The 18,932-nt window shown below is 61.4% G+C and overlaps 3 protein-coding genes across 6 annotated transcripts in view; all 3 read left to right on the forward strand.

Moving 5' to 3' along the window:
• Positions 1 to 6: 6 nt before the first annotated feature.
• On the forward strand, positions 7 to 653 carry LOC116437106 (mucolipin-1-like). The gene is made up of 2 exons (XM_032094677.1): positions 7 to 163; positions 552 to 653. Exons 1-2 carry the CDS (start codon positions 20 to 22, stop codon positions 636 to 638), a joined length of 231 nt encoding a protein of 76 aa, XP_031950568.1. The 5' UTR covers positions 7 to 19; the 3' UTR covers positions 639 to 653.
• A 141-nt stretch (positions 654 to 794) lies between these two features.
• Positions 795 to 4,534, forward strand: LOC116437098 (mucolipin-1-like). Of its 2 annotated transcripts, XM_032094668.1 has the most exons (3): positions 800 to 1,038; positions 1,345 to 1,475; positions 3,671 to 4,534. In XM_032094668.1, exons 1-3 carry the CDS (start codon positions 847 to 849, stop codon positions 3,705 to 3,707), a joined length of 360 nt encoding a protein of 119 aa, XP_031950559.1. In that variant the 5' UTR covers positions 800 to 846; the 3' UTR covers positions 3,708 to 4,534. The 2 variants fall into 2 exon arrangements, with proteins under 2 accessions (XP_031950560.1, XP_031950559.1); XM_032094669.1 differs by lacking the exons at positions 1,345 to 1,475; positions 3,671 to 4,534 and adding an exon at positions 1,180 to 1,320 and having other exon boundaries at positions 795 to 1,076.
• Positions 4,535 to 5,845: 1,311 nt separating this feature from the next.
• Positions 5,846 to 18,932, forward strand: part of DNMT1 (DNA methyltransferase 1) — a 29,230-nt gene continuing 16,143 nt past the window's right edge. For 2 of the 3 annotated variants that reach the window (XM_032094439.1, XM_032094440.1), the window contains exons 1-15: positions 5,846 to 5,909; positions 9,590 to 9,632; positions 11,203 to 11,310; positions 12,497 to 12,749; positions 14,253 to 14,325; positions 14,428 to 14,518; positions 14,668 to 14,708; positions 14,821 to 14,872; positions 15,137 to 15,220; positions 15,314 to 15,423; positions 15,512 to 15,630; positions 15,731 to 15,823; positions 16,874 to 17,025; positions 17,604 to 17,791; positions 18,420 to 18,609. In XM_032094439.1, coding sequence (XP_031950330.1) covers positions 5,851 to 5,909; positions 9,590 to 9,632; positions 11,203 to 11,310; positions 12,497 to 12,749; positions 14,253 to 14,325; positions 14,428 to 14,518; positions 14,668 to 14,708; positions 14,821 to 14,872; positions 15,137 to 15,220; positions 15,314 to 15,423; positions 15,512 to 15,630; positions 15,731 to 15,823; positions 16,874 to 17,025; positions 17,604 to 17,791; positions 18,420 to 18,609 — 1,656 coding nt within the window. In that variant the 5' untranslated portion in view covers positions 5,846 to 5,850. The remainder of the gene's footprint in view (positions 5,910 to 9,589; positions 9,633 to 11,202; positions 11,311 to 12,496; positions 12,750 to 14,252; positions 14,326 to 14,427; positions 14,519 to 14,667; positions 14,709 to 14,820; positions 14,873 to 15,136; positions 15,221 to 15,313; positions 15,424 to 15,511; positions 15,631 to 15,730; positions 15,824 to 16,873; positions 17,026 to 17,603; positions 17,792 to 18,419; positions 18,610 to 18,932) is intronic. The other variant, XM_032094441.1, reaches the window with a different exon arrangement.

The raw sequence follows: 18,932 nt of genomic DNA on the forward strand, positions 1-18,932 counted from the left end.
CCCCGCCCCGCCGGGGCCGATGCCCGTTCTGGGGGCGCAGATCCTGATCGTGACGCTGCGCGCGGCGCTGCCCAGCGTGATGCGCTTCTGCTGCTGCGTGGCCGTCATCTACCTGGGCTACTGCTTCTGCGGCTGGATCGTGCTGGGCCCGCACCACGTCAAGGTGGGACCACCCGACCTGGGGCTGGAGAGCCCCTGATCCCGGGTTATGGGGCTGGAGAGTCCCTGATCCCGGGTTATGGGGCTGGGAGAGTCCCTGATCCCCATTTATGGGGCTGGAGAGTCCCTGATCCCGGTTTAGGGGCTGGGACAGTCCCTAATCCCAGTTTGGGGTTTGCTTTCCCGCCCCAAATCCTGGTTTTGGGGGCTGGGTTCCTTCTGGAATCCATGGATGAAATGAGGGTGACACAGGGGGTGACACAGGTGACACAGGGGACCCCAGGTGACACAGGGGTGACACAGGTGACACAGGTGTGACATGGGGTGACACAGGGGTGACACAGGGGTGACACAGGTGACCCCCAGGTGACCCCAGGTGTCCCTGTCCACAGTTCCGCTCGCTGTCCATGGTGTCCGAGTGCCTGTTCTCGCTGGTCAATGGCGATGACACAGGTGTGACACAGGTGACCCCCAGGTGACACAGGTGTGACACAGGGGTGACCCCCAGGTGACACAGGTGTGACACAGGTGTCCCTGTCCGCAGTTCCGCTCGCTGTCCATGGTGTCCGAGTGCCTGTTCTCGCTGGTCAATGGCGATGACACAGGTGTGACACAGGTGACACAGGTGACCCCCAGGTGACACAGGTGTGACACAGGTGTCCCTGTCCGCAGTTCCGCTCGCTGTCCATGGTGTCCGAGTGCCTGTTCTCGCTGGTCAATGGCGATGACATGTTCGCCACGTTTGCGGCGCTGCGGCCGAGCGGGGCCCTGGTGTGGCTCTTCAGCCAGGTGTACCTGTACTCCTTCAGCGCGCTCTTCATCTACATGGTGCTCAGCCTCTTCATCGCCCTCATCACCGGCTCCTACGACACCATCAAGGTGAGCTCGGCGTCACCTGGGTGTGACATCACCGGGGTGTGACATCACCAGGGTGTGACATCACTGGGGTGTTATCTCTGTGTTATCTCTGTTATCTCACCTCATCACCGGCTCCTGTGACACCATCAAGGTGAGCTCGGCGTCACCTGGGTGTGACGTCACCCGGGTGTCACCCATTCCATCATCTGTCACCTCACCTGTCACTGTCCCCTTGTCTGTCTGACACATCTTCTGTCTGTCCCCTCACCCTGTCCGAGGGTGGCACCGCGCTGTCCCTGACCCGTCCCCTGTCCCCTGTGCCCCCAGAACCAGTCCGAGGGTGACACGGCCGTGTCGCAGCTCCACGCCTTCATCGCGCAGTGTCGGGACAGCCCCAAGTCTGGGAAGTTCCGCCGGGACAGCTCCGCCTCCTGCTCCGCCCTCTGCTGCTGCGGCCGGTCCGCATTTCGGGGCGGTTTGGGGCATTTTTGGGGGAGTTTGGGGTCACTCTCAGCGGAGGGGGTGGTTTGGCCTCGGTATCACTTTGGCCCTGGACCGTGGGGGGGTGGGAGAATCCTGAATGATCCCAAAATCTGGCCCCAAAATGATCCCGAAATCTGGCCCCGAATTATCACAGAATGATCCCAAAATCCACCCCCCAAAATCCAGCCCCGACCCCAAATGACCCAAAAATCCAGCTCAAAAAGAGCCCAAAATCCAGCCTCAAATGGATCCAAAATGACCCCAAATCCAGCCCCAAATGGATCCAAAATGACCCCAAAATCCAGCCCCCAAATAACTCCAAAATGACCCCAAAATCCATCCCCAAATAACCCCAAATGACCCAAAGTCCAGCCCCAAATGATTCCAAAATGACCCCAAAATGACCCAAAGTCCAGCCCCCAAATGACTCCAAAATGACCCCAAATCCAGCCCCAAATGGATCCAAAATGACCCAAAATCCAGCCCCAAATAACCCCAAATGACCCCAAAATGACCCCAAAATCCAGCCCCAAATAACCCCAAATGACCCCAAATGACCCCCAAATCCAGCCCCCAAATGACTCCAAAATGACCCCAAACCCCACCCCCAAATGACTCCAAAATGACCCCCAAATAACCCCAAACTCCACCCCCAAATGACCCCCAAATGACCCCAAAATCCAGCCCCAAATGACCCCAAACTCCACCCCCAAATAACCCAAAATGACCCCAAACTCCAGCCCCAAATGACCCCAAAATGACCCTAAAATCCAGCCCCAAATGACCCCAAAATGACCCCAAAATCCAGCCCCAAATGACCCCAAATGACCCCCAAATCCAGCCCCAAATAACCCCAAATGACCCCAAAATCCAGCCCCAAATGACCCCCAAATCCAGCCCCAAATAACCCAAAATGACCCCAAACTCCATCCCCAAATGACCCTAAAATGACCCTAAAATCCAGCCCCAAATGACCCCAAAATGACCCTAAAATCCAGCCCCAAATGACCCCAAAATGACCCCAAAATCCAGCCCCAAATGACCCCCAAATCCAGCCCCAAATAACCCAAAATGACCCCAAAATCCATCCCCAAATGACCCCAAAATGACCCTAAAATCCAGCCCCAAATGACCCCCAAATCCAGCCCCAAATAACCCAAAATGACCCCAAAATCCAGCCCCAAATGGATCCAAAATGACCCCAAAATCCAGCCCCAAATAACCCCAAATGACCCCAAAATGACCCCAAAATCCAGCCCCAAATAACCCCAAATGACCCCAAATGACCCCCAAATCCAGCCCCCAAATGACTCCAAAATGACCCCAAATAACCCCAAACTCCACCCCCAAATGACCCCCAAATGACCCCAAAATCCAGCCCCAAATGACCCCAAACTCCACCCCCAAATAACCCAAAATGACCCCAAACTCCATCCCCAAATGACCCCAAAATGACCCTAAAATCCAGCCCCAAATGACCCCAAAATGACCCCAAAATCCAGCCCCAAATAACCCCAAATGACCCCAAAATCCAGCCCCAAATGACCCCCAAATCCAGCCCCAAATAACCCAAAATGACCCCAAAATCCATCCCCAAATGACCCCAAATGACCCCAAAATCCAACCCCCAAATTACTCCAAAATGACCCCAAAATCCAGCCCCAAATGACCCCAAATCCAGCCCCAAATAACCCAAAATGACCCCAAAATCCATCCCCAAATGACCCCAAAATGACCCCAAAATCCAGCCCCAAATGACCCCCAAATCCAGCCCCAAATAACCCAAAATGACCCCAAAATCCATCCCCAAATGACCCCAAAATGACCCTAAAATCCAGCCCCAAATGACCCCCAAATCCAGCCCCAAATAACCCAAAATGACCCCAAAATCCAGCCCCAAATAACCCCAAATGACCCCAAAATCCAACCCCCAAATTACTCCAAAATGACCCCAAAATCCAGCCCCAAATAACCCCAAAATGACCCCAAACCCCACCCCCAAATGACCCCCAAATCCCCCCCCGGCCCCCCCTTCCGGGGTTTTTGGGGTCCCCAATTCCCCACGGGGGTTTTTGGGATGGGGGGGGGGGGGGGGGGAGGGTGGGGTGTCTCCCCGAGGTCCTGCTGCCCCAAAATCCCCTAAAATCCCCCCAAAATCGTGTCCCCACAGGGCTCCTGCTCAGGACAACGCGCTGCTGGTGAACTGAGGGACACCGGGGACACCTCGGGGACACCCTGGGGACACCCTGGGGACACCCCGACCCCCCCCCCAGCTTTTAATTTATTTTATCCTCTGCTTTTACCCGCCCGGGACCCCAAATTTGGGGTGGCACCCCCGGCACCCCGACCCCACGCGGCTCCCAGTGCCAAACTGGGAGGACTGAGGGGGACTGGGAGCCCCCTCGGGGCTCCGTGGAGACCCCCGGGATGGATTTTTTTGGGGGGGGGGGTTTGGAACTTTGGGATCTCCGGGATGGAATTTTTGGGGGGGGGTTTGGAACTTTGGGATCTCCGGGATGGAATTTTTGGGGAGGGTTTGGGACTTTGGGACCCCCAAATCGGGATTTTTTTGGGGGTAGGTTGGAACTTCAGGACCGCCAGGTGTGGTTTCGGGGGAAATTTGGAGCCATGGGACCCCCAAATCTGGTTTTTGGGGATACTTTGGGACCCCTGGATCCATTTTTGGGGACACTTTGGGATCCCCAGGGTGGGTTTTGGGGACACTTTGGGAATTTGGGATCCCCGGATCCGTTTTTGGGGATACGTTGGGACCCCTGGATCCATTTTTGGGGACACTTTGGGATCCCCAGGATGGGTTTTGGGGACACTTTGGAACCTTGGGACCCCTGGCTCCGTTTTTGGGGACACTTTGGGACCTTGTCCCCGTCCTTGGGCTCACCGGAGCAGCTCTGGGTCCCCCCCCCCCCACCCAAAAATGTCCCTTTTCACCCCAAATTGGGGGTGTGGCCACACTGAGGGGGGGCTCCGTGTCCTGGGGGGTCCCCAAGGGGACAATAAAGGTGACCTGGGACGAGAGGGGTCCGTGCTGAGGGGGCTGCGCCGGGGCTGGGGACACCCCGGGGGGACAGTGGGGACACTGGGGTGGCACCCAGGGGTGGCAGCGGCCACGGGGACGGGGGTGGCACTGAGGGCTGTGAGCCTGGGGGGACACGGGTGGCCCTGGGGGGACAGGGGTGGCCCTGGGTGTCACCTGGGGGGACGGTGGGGACGCAAGGGTGGCACTGGGGGGACAGGGGTGGCCCTGAGTGTCACCCTGGGGGGACAGTGGGGACACAGGGGTGGCCCTGGGGGGACAGGGGTGGCCGTGGGTGTCACCCTGGGGTCACAGTGGGGATAGGGGTGGCCCTGGGTGTCACCCTGGGGGGACAGTGGGGACACAGGGGTGGCCCTGGGGGGACAGGGGTGGCCGTGGGTGTCACCCTGGGGGGACAGTGGGGACACAAGGGTGGCCCTGGGGGGACAGGGGTGGCCCTGGGTGTCACCCTGGGGGGACAGTGGGGACACAAGGGTGGCCCTGGGTGGCTCTGGGGGGACAGGGGTGGCCCTGGGTGTCACCCTGGGGTGACAGTGGGGACACAAGGGTGTCCCTAGGGGGACAGGGGTGGCCCTGGGTGTCACCCCGGGGTGACAGTGGGGACACAAGGGTGGCCCTGGGGGGACAAGGGTGCCTGTCCCCCCTCACAGTGGTACAGCCCGTGTTCCCCGTCCCCACAGTGGTACAACCCGCTTTCATAGCCTCCCCCCCACGCTGCCTTACAGTGGTACACCCCATCCTCCCCCCCCGCCGCCCCACAGTGGTACCTCCCGCCTCCCCTCAGTGGTATCTCCCGCCTCCCCCCGCCGCCCCACAGTGGTACCTCCCGCCTCCCCCCGCCGCCACAGTGGTACCTCCCGCCTCCCCTCAGTGGTACCTCCCGCCTCCCCCCGCCGCCCCTCAGTGGTACCTCCCACGCCCCTCTCACCGCTCCGGCCCCCCCCGAGGCCTCCCCGTTCTCCCCCCCCCCCCCCTCCCTCTGCCCCCTCCCCGGTACCCACCTGACCCCTCCCGGTGCCTCCCCGGTCCCCTCCGGTCCCCGCGGTGTGGCGGGGATCGCCGCGTCCCGCGTTCCCCCCCCCCCCCCCGCGGCGGCAGCATGGTGCGCGCCGGCTCCCCCCGCGCGGTGGTGGGTGCCGGCGCCGCCCCGCCCCCGCCGCTCGTTTCCGCGCGAAGCCGCTCCCGGTCCCGCCGAGCCGGGCCCCGAGCGCGGCCCCGACCCGGCCCCGACCCGGGCTCCGAACCGGGCCCCGAGCCCGCCCCGCGCCCCCCGCCCGGCCCCCGCCCCGCTCCCGATGCCGGCCCGCGCCGCGCCGCTGCCGCCGGCCCCGCTGCCCGCCGAGCTGCGCCGACGGTGAGTCGCGAACGGGAGCCGGGGTTGACCCCCCCCCCCGCCATCCCCCCATATCCCCTCAGGCCGGGCCCGCTCCCAGAGCCCGCCCGGGGTGGTCGGAGAGTCCCCAACCCCGGTAATGACACCCCGCAATGGCCCCCAACCCCCCGGGTGCGCTGAGAGCCCTCAGCCCCGGCAGTGTCACCCTGAGGGGACTGACCCCCCCCCTCAGTGTCACTGACCCCCCCCTCAGTGTCACTGACACCCCCCCGGGTGCTTTGAGAGCCCTCAGCCCCGGCAGTGTCACCCTGAGGGGACTGACCCCCCCCCCCTCAGTGTCACTGACCCCCCCTCAGTGTCACTGACACCCCCCCGGTGCTTTGAGAGCCCTCAGCCCCGGCAGTGTCACCCTGAGGGGACTGACCCCCCCCCTCAGTGTCACTGACCCCCCCTCAGTGTCACTGACACCCCCCCGGTGCTTTGAGAGCCCTCAGCCCCGGCAGTGTCACCCTGAGGGGACTGACCCCCCCCTCAGTGTCACTGACCCCCCCCTCAGCCCCGGCAGTGTCACCCTCATGTCACTGACCCCCCCCTCAGTGTCACTGACACCCCCCGGGGTGCTCTGCGACCCCTCAGCCCCGGCAGTGTCACCCTCATGTCCCTCATGTCACTGACCCCCCCCCCCCCCAATGGCACTGACAGCACCCCCAAAAGCGCTGACCCCCCCCCCCTTCCATGGCAGTGACCCCCCCCAACACCGCCCTGACCCCCCCAGGGCCGGACTGTCACCCCCCCCCCCAGTGTCACCCTGCACTGACACCCCCTGCCACATCGCACTGACCCCCCCCCAACTGCCCTGACCCCCCCAGATATTGCAGTGACCTGCCCTGACCCCACCAGAATTACCCTGACCCCCCCCCAAAATGCCCTGACCTTCCCTTTTATTGCCCTGATCCTCCCCAAATTACTGTGACCCCCCCCCAAAATTACCCTGATCCTCCCCAAATTACTGTGGCCCCCCCCAAAATTACCCTGATCCTCCACAAGTTACTGTGATCCCCCCCAAAATTACCCCGATCCTCCCCAAATTACTGTGACCCCCTCCATGTCCCCCCCCACCCCCATATTTTGGGGACCCCCCTCTGCCCTGCAGCCCCAGCCCCCCCAAACCCCTCCCCATTTTTGGGGTGTCCCCGGGGATGTCCCCACCCCACGTGGCCCCGGCCGGGTCCGTCCGTCCCCCCGCCCCCGCTTTGTCCCCACCCCGTGTCCCCCCTGTCCCCGGGGGTTTTTGGGATGGGGGGGTGGCACATTTTGGGGTGATCCCAGTGGGAATCGTCACTGTCCCCTCCGTACCCTCCTGGCACCCCCGGCCTGGGCAGGAAGGGGGGGGGCCCTGCACCCCCTCCCCCGCTTCCGGCGCGGCGCCCGCGCTGTCCCCGACGTCCCCGGGGCTGTCCCCAAAGCCGGGGGACGCCGGATCCCCCCGGAACCCCTGCGGGAAGCGGGAAAAGGGAAGTGGGGACGGATGTGCTGCTGGCACTGGGATGTGCCACGGGGACGTGGGGGCGATCCCGGGGGGCCTGAGGGATGTCCTGGGGGCCAGGAGCCACTCCAGGGGGGCCAGGAGCCATCCCAGGGGGCCCAGGAGCCACTCCAGGGGGAGCAGGAGCCATCCCAGGGGGGACAGGAGCCACTCCAGGGGGAGCAGGAGCCACCCCAGGGGGGACAGGAGCCATCCCAGGGGGGACAGGAGCCATCCCAGGGGGGCCTGAGGGGTGTCCTGGGGGGCAGGAGCCACTCCAGGGGGGACAGGAGCCATCCCAGGGGGGCCAGGAGCCATCCTAGGGGGGACAGGAGCCATCCTAGGGGGGACAGGAGCCACTCCAGGGGGGACAGGAGCCATCCCAGGGGGGACAGGAGCCACTCCAGGGGGAGCAGGAGCCACCCCAGGGGGGACAGGAGCCACCCCTGGGGGGCCAGGAGCCACCCCAGGGGGTACAGGAGCCATCCCAGGGGGGCCTGAGGGGTGTCCTGGGGGACAGGAGCCATCCCAGGGGGGACAGGAGCCACTCCAGGGGGAGCAGGAGCCACCCCAGGGGGGGCAGGAGCCACTCCAGGGGGGGCAGGAGCCATCCCAGGGGGGGCAGGAGCCATCCCAGGGGGGACAGGAGCCACCCCAGGGGGACAGGAGCCACTCCAGGGGGGACAGGAGCCATCCCGGGGCGGCCTGAGGGGTGTCCTGGGGGCCAGGAGCCATCCCTGGGGGGGCAGGAGCCATCCCAGGGGGGACAAGAGCCACCCCGGGGGGGACAGGAGCCACCCCAGGGGGGACAGGAGCCATCCCGGGGGGCCAGGAGCCATCCCAGGGGGGACAGGAGCCATCCCAGGGGGGCCTGAGGGGTGACCTGGTGGCCAGGAGCCACCCCAGGGGGGACAGGAGCCACTCCAGGGGGAGCAGGAGCCATCCCAGGGGGGGCCAGGAGCCACCCCAGGGGGTACAGGAGCCACTCCAGGGGGGACAGGAGCCACTCCAGGAGGGACAGGAGCCACTCCAGGGGGGCCAGGAGCCACTCCAGGGGGGACAGGAGCCATCCCGGGGCAGCCTGAGGGGTGACCTCATGGCCAGGAGCCACCCCAGGGGGGACAGGAGCCACTCCAGGAGGGACAGGAGCCATCCCAGGGGGGCCTGAGGGGTGTCCTGGGGGCCAGGAGCCATCCCAGGGGGGACAGGAGCCACCCCGGGGGGGACAGGAGCCACTCCAGGAGGGACAGGAGCCATCCCAGGGGGGACAGGAGCCACCCCAGGGGGGCCAGGAGCCACTCCAGGGGGGACAGGAGCCACCCCAGGGGGTCCCATCCCAAATCCCGGTGGATGGGACGTTCCCGGGGACGGCCGTGGCACCAGAGGGATCCTGACCTGGGTCGTGACCCCAACCCCGGGGCACGGCAGTGATCCCAGGGAATCCTGACCCCAATCTCGGGGGTCCTGACCCCAATCCCAGGGAATCCTGACCCCAATCTCGGGGGTCCTGACCCCAATCCCAGGGATCCTGACCCCCGTCCTGACCCCACGGAAGCGATCCCGGGGGTCCTGACCCCAATCCCAACCCACGGAAGTGCTCCCCGGGGTCCCATCCCAGCGTTCCCGGGGATGGCGCTGCCACCATCCCGAGCCTCCTCCTGGTACTTGGGGACATTCCCGGGGTGGCACTGGAGGGGTCCCCGTCCTCATCCCGGCGTTCCCGGGGGTCCCAGCCCCACATCCCGGCGTTCCTGGGGATGCCAGCCCCACATCCCGGCATTCCCGGGGGTCCCAGCTCCACATCCCAGCGGACGGGGACATTCCTTCGGAAGCATTCCCAGTGTCGCCGGTGTCCCCTGGAGCAGGGATGGGGACAGCGATGGGGACAGGGATGGGGACAGGGATGGGGGGGTTCCCCCGGCTCTTCCTGTCCCAATTCCTGCCTTCCATGGCCGCGGGAAGGGGACACGTGGCCCTCCCTGGTGGCTTTTCCCAGCCTCGGTCACAGGGGTGGCCCTGTCCCCTCTGTCCCCTCCCTTGGGCACTGTGTCCCCCCCTGGAATTCCTGCATTCCGTGTCCGGTGTCCCCTCCGGAGCCCTCCCGCGGTGTCCCTTTGTCCCCTCCCTTGGTGTGTCCCCGTCCCCCTCCCCGGTGACCCCAGCTCTGCCCCCGCAGGCTGCAGGACTTGGAGCGGGATGAGGAGAATCTGGGAGAGAAGGTGAGTGCCGGGGTGTCCCCGGTGTCACCACTGTCACCTGGGGGGTCCCAGCGTCCCCGACCCCTTTGTTCCGGGAGGAATTTGGGCTCTGGAGCCCTCCCGGGCCCCCCAAATTCCCTGGAAAAGGAGGGAATGGGGGCAGTGCCGGGATTGGGAGGGACTGGGAGCCGCCCCACGCTGTCCGCTCCGTCCCCATGTCCCCACGCTGTCCTCTCTGTCCCCATGAGAACCGTCCCCTCCCTGCCCCACACTGCCCCCATGGGAAGCTCTGCTGTGCCCTGCAATGTCCCCACCCTGTCCCTGCGGTCCCCACGATGTCCCCGTGTCCCCCACGCTGTCCCTGCGGTCCCCACGCTGTCCCCACGATGTCCCCATGTCCCCACACTGTCCCTTCCATCCTCTCGGTCTCCTTTGGCCCTACGCTGTCCCTGTGTCTCTTCCATCCCTGCTGTCCCCACGCTGTCCCCTCCCTGTCCCCTCCCTGTCCCCACGCTGTCCCCACACTCTCTCTGCTGTCCCCGTGTCCCCATCACTGTCCCCATCACTGTCCCCACACTGTCCCCACACTCTCCCTGCTGTCCCCACGCTGTCCCCACGCTGTCCCCATGTCCCCTCACTGTCCCCACGCTGTCCCCACACTCTCCCTGCTGTCCCCACGCTGTCCCCTGTCCCCTTGCTGTCCCCTTGCTGTCCGCTCCTTGTCCCCATGTCCCCACACTGTCCCCACACCGTCCCCACGCTGTCCCCATGTCCCCTCACTGTCCCCTTCCTGTCCCCATGCTGTTCCCACACTCTCCCTGCTGTCCCCATCTCGCCTCCCTGTCCCCACGCTGTCCCCGTCCCCTGACTGTCCCCATGCTGTCCCCACACTGTCCCCTGTCCCCTGTCCCCTGACTGTCCCCACACTGTCCCTGCTGTCCCCATGTCCCCTCCCTGTCCCCTCACTGTCCCCTCACTGTCCCTGCTGTCCCCACACTGTCCCCACACTGTCCCTGCTGTCCCCACACTTTCCCTGCTGTCCCCTGTCCCATCCCTGTCCCCACGTTGTCCCCACACTGTCCCTGCTGTCCCTGTCCCCACACTGTCCCTGCTGTCCCCACACTGTCCCTGCTGTCCCTGTCCCCACGCTGTCCCCACACTGTCCCCACACTGTCCCTGCTGTCCCCACACTGTCCCTGCTGTCCCTGTCCCCACGCTGTCCCATCCCTGTCCCCACACTGTCCCTGCTGTCCCCACACTGTCCCTGCTGTCCCTGTCCCCACGCTGTCCCCACACTGTCCCTGCTGTCCCCACACTGTCCCTGCTGTCCCTGTCCCCACGCTGTCCCCACACTATCCCTGCTGTCCCCACACTGTCCCTGCTGTCCCTGTCCCCACGCTGTCCCCACACTGTCCCTGCTGTCCCCACACTGTCTTTGCTGTCCCTGTCCCCACGCTGTCCCATCCCTGTCCCCACACTGTCCCTGCTGTCCCCACACTGTCCCTGCTGTCCCTGTCCCCACACTGTCCCCACACTGTCCCTGCTGTCCCCACACTGTCCCTGCTGTCCCCTGTCCCCTCCCTGTCCCCAGGAGAGCGTGCAGGAGAAGCTGAGCCTGATCCATGGCTTCCTGCAGGCCGAGGTGCAGCTGCAGCTCAGCGAGCTCGAGGCCAAGCTGCGCTGCGAGGAGCTCTCCGAGGTGAGAAAACCCCGGGAAAACCCCGGGATTCAGGAGAAAACCCCGGGAAAACCCTGGGATTCGGGAGAAAACCCCGGGAAAACTCCGGCATTTGGGACTGGATACCAGGAAAGCCCCGGGAGTCGGGATTGGATACCGGGAAAACTACGGGATTTGGGATCAGACCCTGGGAAAACCCCAGGATTTGGGATAAAGCTCTGGGATTCAGGATTGGAACCCAATTTCCCTTTGGGATTTGGGATCAGATCCTGGGAAAACCCCGGGATTCAGGATTGGAACCTAATTTCCCTTTGGGATTTGGGATCAGACTCTGGGAAAACCCCAGGATTTGGGATAAAGCTCTGGGATTCAGGATTGGAACCTAATTTCCCTTTGGGATTTGGGATCAGACTCTGGGAAAACCCCAGGATTTGGGATAAAACACTGGGATTCGGGATTGGATACCAGGAAAACCACGGGATTTGGGATTGGAACCCATTTTCCCTTTGGGATTTGGGGCCCGACCCTGGAAAAACCCCGGGATTTGGGATAAAGCACTGGGATTCGGGATTGGAACCCAATTTCCCTTTGGGATTTGGGATCAGACCCTGGGAAAACTCCAGGATTTGGGATAAAACTCTGGGATTCAGGATTGGATACCAGGAAAACCACGAGATTTGGGATTGGAACCCATTTTCCCTTTGGGATTTGGGGCCCGACCCTGGAAAAACCCCGGGATTTGGGATAAAACACTGGGATTCGGGATTGGAACCCAATTTCCCTTTGGGATTTGGGATCAGACCCTGGGAAAACTCCAGGATTTGGGATAAAACTCTGGGATTCAGGATTGGATACCAGGAAAACCACGAGATTTGGGATTGGAACCCAATTTCCCTTTGGGATTTGGGGCCCGACCCTGGAAAAACCCCGGGATTCAGGATTGGAGCCCAATTTCCCTTTGGGATTTGGGATCAGACCCTGGGAAAACCCCAGAATTTGGGATTGAAACCCAATTTCCCTTTGGGATTTGTGGTCAGACCCTGGGAAAACCCCGGGATTGAAATCCAATTTGCCATCGGATCCTGGGAAAACCCTGGGCTTCAGGACCGGGTAACCGGGAAAACTCCGAACTTCGGGATCAGACCCCGAGCAATTCCCGGGCCTGGGGGTGGGAGCCGGGGCTCAGCTGGCCCGGTGCCGTTGCCAGGAGCGTTACCTGGCCAAGGTGAAGGCGCTGCTGCACCAGGAGCTCTCGGCCGAGAATGGGGCCGGCGGCCCCAACGGGAGCCCCGGGAACGGCGCCTACGGCAGCGACGAGGACTCGGAGCGCGCCGGCGCCGACGGCGACGAGGACGGGGCCATGGAGCTGGAGGAGGCGGCGTCCCCGTCCCCGTCCTGCTCCGCGCCCGCGGCCAGGGCGCGCAAATCCCGCCGGAGCCGCTCCAACGGCGACGCCAAAAGTAACGGCACGGCTTCGGGCTCCTCCGGGCCTTCTGCTGGGGTTTGGGGCCGTAAATCCCAGGGGGATCCCCTTGGGGAGGGGGTTGGGGGTCTTGTGGAGTGCTGGGATTCCCAGTGGGATCCCCTTGGGAAGGGGTTTGGGGTCTTGTGGAGTGCTGGGATTCCCAGTGGGATCCCCTTGGGAAGGGGTTTGGGGTTTCCTGGCCTCGGGGTGTGACAATTCCCGTTGGGATGAAGACTTGGCATCCCTTTGGGAAGGGGTTTGGGGTTTCCTGGCCTTGGGATGTGACAATTCCCATTGGGATTGAGGGCTGGGATTCCCTTGGGAAGGGGTTTGGGGTTTCCTGGCCTCGGGGTGTGACAATTCCCATTGGGATCCCCTTGGGAAGGGGTTTGGGGTCTCCTGGCCTCGGGGTGTGACAATTTCCGTTGGGATGAAGACTTGGGATCCCTTTGGGAAGGGGTTTGGGGTCTCCTGGCCTCAGGGTGTGACAATTCCCATTGGGATCGAGGGCTGGGATCCCCTCGGGAAGGGGTTTGGGGTCTCCTGGCCTCAGGGTGTGACAATTCCCGTTGGGATCGAGGGCTGGGATCCCTTTGGGAAGGGGTTTGGGGTTTCCTGGCCTCGGGGTGTGACAATTCCCATTGGGATCGAGGGCTGGGATCCCTTTGGGAAGGGGTTTGGGGTTTCCTGGCCTTGGGATGTGACAATTCCTGTTGGGATCCCCTTGGGAAGGGGTTTGGGGTCTCCTGGCCTTGGGATGTGACAATTCCCGTTGGGATCCCCTTGGGAAGGGGTTTGGGGTCTCCTGGCCTCGGGGTGTGACAATTCCCGTTGGGATGAAGACTTGGGATCCCCTTGGGAAGGGGTTTGGGGTTTCCTGGCCTTGGGGTGTGACAATTCCCGTTGGGATCCCCTTGGGAAGGGGTTTGGGGTCTCCTGGCCTCGGGGTGTGACAATTCCCGTTGGGATCCCCTTGGGAAGGGGTTTGGGGTCTCCTGGCCTCAGGGTGTGACAATTCCCGTTGGGATCGAGGGCTGGGATCCCTTGGGAAGGGGTTTGGGGTCTCCTGGCCTCGGGGTGTGACAATTCCCATTGGGATCGAGGGCTGGGATCCCTTTGGGAAGGGGTTTGGGGTCTCCTGGCCTCGGGGTGTGACAATTCCCGTTGGGATGAAGACTTGGGATCCCCTTGGGAAGGGGTTTGGGGTTTCCTGGCCTTGGGATGTGACAATTCCCGTTGGGATCCCCTTGGGAAGGGGTTTGGGGTCTCCTGGCCTTGGGATGTGACAATTCCCGTTGGGATCCCCTTGGGAAGGGGTTTGGGGTTTCCTGGCCTCGGGGTGTGACAATTCCCATTGGGATTGAGGGCTGGGATCCCTTGGGAAGGGGTTTGGGGTCTCCTGGCCTCAGGGTGTGACAATTCCCGTTGGGATCGAGGGCTGGGATCCCCTCGGGAGAGGCTTTCGGGATCCATCGGGCTCTCGGCGCTCTCCCTGCAGAGTCTCCCGCCAGCTCCCGCGTCACCCGGAGCTCCGGCCGGCAGCTGTCCATCCTCAGCCTGCTCTCCAAAGGGTCAGCGGGGAGGGTCACCCTCCTCTCCCTCACCCCCCATCCCAAACCCTTCCCGCTTCCCGTGAACCCGAGCCCGGATCCATCCCGGCCCCGTCCCCGCAGATCCACCAAGCGCAAGTCGGAGGAGGTGAACGGGGAGGCGAAGCCGGAGCTGATGAACGTGGAGAAGGAGGAGGAGGAGCTGGAGGAGAAGGTCGGTGCTGGCATCCCGGACCTCTCCCGGCTCATTTCCGGGGCGAATTCCCAGGATTTTGGTCCGTGGTGACATTCTGGGTGGATTTCCCGGGATTTCGGGATTGGGTTTTCCTGCTGTCTTTCCCATTTTTTTGTCTATTTCTCCAGGACCAAGATGAGAAAAGGATGAAAATGGAAACCAAAGACGGGTGAGGAGGGAGGGGAACGTTCCCGGCCGGAGCCGCGTCCCGGTGCCGGTGCCGGTGCCAGCGGTGACGTCACTGCTCCGTCCTCATCCCAGGATTTATTTCTCCTTCCCAGGTCGGAAATCAAAGAGGAAATCCCTCAGGTTAAAATCACTGCTCCTGCTAAAGTGAGTTCCTCCTCATTCCGGCTTCTTTTTGGCGTTCCCTAATCCCTTAAAACTCCTGGATTTTGGGGTTTTTGGGATGAGTTGATTATTCCAAAGGGTGGATTATCCTGGGGGACAATAAAAAACCCATTTCCGGCCCATTCATCATCCCAAAACCCAACAGCTGGTGTTGGTTTGGATGGGAAACCATGGATTTAGCTAAAATCTGGGATAATTTTGGGAACAACTTGGGGAAAAGCTGACTCCCCCTCCCCTGTCCCACAGACCACTCCCCCAAAATGCATCGACTGCCGGCAGTACCTGGACGACCCCGACCTCAAATTCTTCCAAGGGGATCCCGACGACGCCGTAAGGGATCCAAACCCCCCATTCCCTGGCTCAGGAAAAGCGGGAACAGCCGTTCATCCCAATTTTTGGTCTTCCCCCCCCTCCCAAATTCAGCTGGAGGAGCCGGAGATGCTGACGGACGAGCGCTTGTCCATCTTCGACGCCAACGAGGACGGCTTCGAGAGCTACGAGGACCTTCCCCAGCACAAGGTCACCTCCTTCAGGTGAGCTCCCGGGGCTGGATTCCCTGCGGAATTCCCTCGGGAACGGCGTCCCAACGCCCTCCGTGTGTGTCCCCCCCGCCCCCGGCAGCGTCTACGACAAGAGGGGCCACCTGTGTCCCTTCGACACCGGCCTCATCGAGAGGAACATCGAGCTCTACTTCAGCGGCGTCGTCAAGCCCATCTACGACGACAACCCCTGCCTGGACGGTGAGGGACAACGGGGACGGGGAAAGGCCCGGAATTCCGGCGGTTTCGGGCTGGAGTTGGGAATTCCCAGGCGGGAATTGGCCGTGCTTTTGCTTGGCAGGGGGGGTGAGAGCCAAGAAGTTGGGGCCCATCAACGCCTGGTGGATCACGGGCTTCGACGGCGGGGAGAAGGCGCTGATCGGCTTCAGCACAGGTGAGGGAGGGGCTTTGGGGGTTTTTTTGGGGGAATTTTAGGCTTTTTTTGGGTTGGTTTCTGGTTAGATTGGGCTTTTGGGGGGGATTTTGGGGGTTTTTCTCCCTTTCTCCTTTTTTCCCTTTTTTCCTCTTTTTTTTCTGTCTCTTTTCTCTCTTTTTTCCTCTTCCCTCTCTTTTTTCTTTTTCCTTCCTTTCTGTTTCTATCTCCCTCTTTTCTTCTTTTCTTCCCCCCTCTCCTTTTTCCCATTTTCTCCCCCTTTTTCCTCCCCTTTTTCTCCCCCTTTTTTTTCCTTTTTCTCTTCTTTTTCTCCCCATTTTTTCCTTTTTCCCCTCCTTTCTCCTCATTTTCTCCATTTTCCCCTCCTCTTCCTCCCCTCTTCCTCCCCTCTTCCTTCCTTTTTCTCCCGTTTTTCCTCTTTTTTCCTCTTTTTTCCTCTTTTTTCCTCTTTTTTCCTCTTTTTTCCTCTTTTTTCCTCTTTTTTCCTCTTTTTTCCTCTTTTTTCCTCTTTTTTCCTCTTTTTTCCTCTTTTCTCCTTTTTTCCTTTTTTCCTCCTTTTTTCTCCTTTTTTCTCTTTTTCTCTCTTCTCCCCTTTTCCTTCTTTTTCCTTCTTTTTCCTTCTTTTTCCTTCTTTTTCCTTCCCTTTCCTTCCCTTTCCTTCCCTTTTCTCCTCTTTCCTCCTCTTTCCTCCTCTTTCCTCCTCTTTCCTCCTCTTTCCTCCTCTTTCCTCCTCTTTCCTCCTCTTTTTTCCTCTTTTTTCCTCTTTTTTCCTCTTTTTTCCTCTTTTTTCCTCTTTTTTCCCTCTTTTTTCCTCTTTTTTCCCTCTTTTTTCCTCTTTTTTCCCTCTTTTTTCCTCTTTTTTCCCTCTTTTTCTCCCCCTTTTCTCCCCTTTTTCCCCCTTTTTTCCCTCTTCTCCCCTTTTCCTCCCCTTTTCCTCCCTTCTCCCCCTCTCTCTCCCCTCTCTTTCCCTTTCCCCACTCCTCCCTCTCCCCCCCCACCCACAAACCTCCCATTTTTTCCCAAAACCCCACATTTTCGGGTCATCCCCAGCCTTCGCCGACTACATCCTGATGGAGCCGAGCGAGGAGTACGCGCCCACCTTCGCGCTGATGCAGGAGAAGATCTACATGAGCAAGATCGTGGTGGAGTTCCTGCAGAACAACCGCCATGTCAGCTACGAGGACCTGCTCAACAAGATCGAGGTGTCACCTCCTGGGACAATTCCAGTGTGGAAAAGAGGGGATGGGGACAATTCCTGCATGGAAAAGAGGGGATGGGGTCAGCAGGAGGAGATGATGGTGGTGGTGAGGTGGGACCAAGGGTGGTACCTGCTCAACAACATCGAGGTGATGCCACCATCCCTGCGGTGCCACTGTCACCTCCTGGGGACAATTCCAGTGTGGAAAAGAGGGGATGGGGACAATTCCCACATGGAAAGGATGGGATGGGGTCAGCAGGAGGAGGAGGTGGTGGTCAGGTGGGACCAAGGGTGGTACCTGCTCAACAAGATGGAGGTGACAGCCCCAAACTGTCGCAGGCAAGGTTTGGGTTGGATGTGGGGGGAAAATCCCTCCTTGGGAAGCGTCCGGGGTGGAATTTTCCATGGAAAACCCGAATTTTCCATGGAGAAGGCCAAGGACAGCACTGGAGCCGTTGGGGCCGATGGGTCTTGGGTCGATCTCCAAAACCGTTGCCGACCTCCGTGGCCCTCGGAACGGGCGATCCTGGGAGGGGTCAGCGGCCATTCCCAACCTTTCCCGACCCTTTCCCGTCCCCCTAGACCACGGTGCCGCCGGCGGGGCTCAACTTCAACCGCTTCACTGAGGACTCGCTGCTGCGCCATGCCCAGTTCGTGGTGGAGCAGGTGGAGAGCTACGACGAGGCCGGCGACAGCGACGAGCCCCCCGTGCTCATCACGCCCTGCATGAGGGACCTCATCAAGCTGGCTGGGGTCACCCTGGGCAAGAGGTGAGGTTTTGGGGGCAAAAAGCCTGAAATCGGGAAAATACGACTGAAGTTTGGGAAGTGGGGCCTCAAAAGTGGGAGAACCCGCCCAAAATTGGGGATTCTCACCTCCTTGATGAGGGACCTCATCCAGCTGGTCAGGGTCATCCTGGGCAAGAGGTGAGGTTTGGGATGAATGGCCCCAAAATTGGGAGAATTGGACCAAAATTTTGAAGAGTTTGGGTTCAGTGGTCCCAAAATCAGGGAAATTTGTCCAGAACTGGGGAGGGTTTGGGCTCTGGAGTATTTGGGAAATCCACCCAAAATTGAGGAAATCTTCCCAAAATTGGTGAGGATTTGGGTTCAGTGCTGGGGATCGGAGCAGAAACCCTCCCAAAATTGGGGGAATCCTCCCAAAATGGTGAAAACCCTCCCAAAAATTGGGAAGACCATTCCAAAATTGGGAAACCCAAGCCTGGTGCTACTCCAAACGGAGAAGGACGCCGGGTTGGGTCCCCAAAACCCATCCGTGCCCTTGGGGACCCCGAAGGTGCCCCATCGTCCCCGCTGGCACCTCTTGGGGTCCCTTGGGTGTCCCCTGGGCGGTGTCCCCGTCCCCGGGCGTGGCCTGAGCGCTGTCCCCATGTCCCAGGCGAGCCGTGCGGCGCCAGGCCATCCGCCACCCGACCCGCATCGACAAGGACAAGGGTCCCACCAAGGCCACCACCACCAAGCTGGTGTACCTCATCTTCGACACCTTCTTCTCGGAGCAGATCGAGAAGGACGAGCGCGAGGAGGACAAGGAGAACGCCACCAAGCGCCGGCGCTGCGGCGTCTGCGAGGTACCCCAGGGTCACCGGCAGCGTCAGCCGAGCCCCCCCGTCCCACGGGGACGCGGCTGTGGGGTGGTGGTGGGTTTGGGTGGACGGCGTTGGAGGGTCCTCCAAGCTCGGCCAATGTCATTGTGTTGAGTTGGACTGGTTGATCTTGGAGAGTCTTCCAGCTTTGGTTAATGTCAATGTCATGGATGGGGTTGGCTGAGCTTGGAGGACTCTTCTAACCTTGATCAACATCAACCAACATCAACGTCATGGGTTGGGTTGGTTGGTCTTGGAGGACTCTTCCAACCTTGATCAACATCAGCCAACATCAACGTCATGGGTTG

The sequence above is a fragment of the Corvus moneduloides genome, chromosome 32 (genome assembly GCF_009650955.1).
Source record: "Corvus moneduloides isolate bCorMon1 chromosome 32, bCorMon1.pri, whole genome shotgun sequence".
Taxonomy (NCBI): Eukaryota; Metazoa; Chordata; class Aves; order Passeriformes; family Corvidae; genus Corvus; species Corvus moneduloides.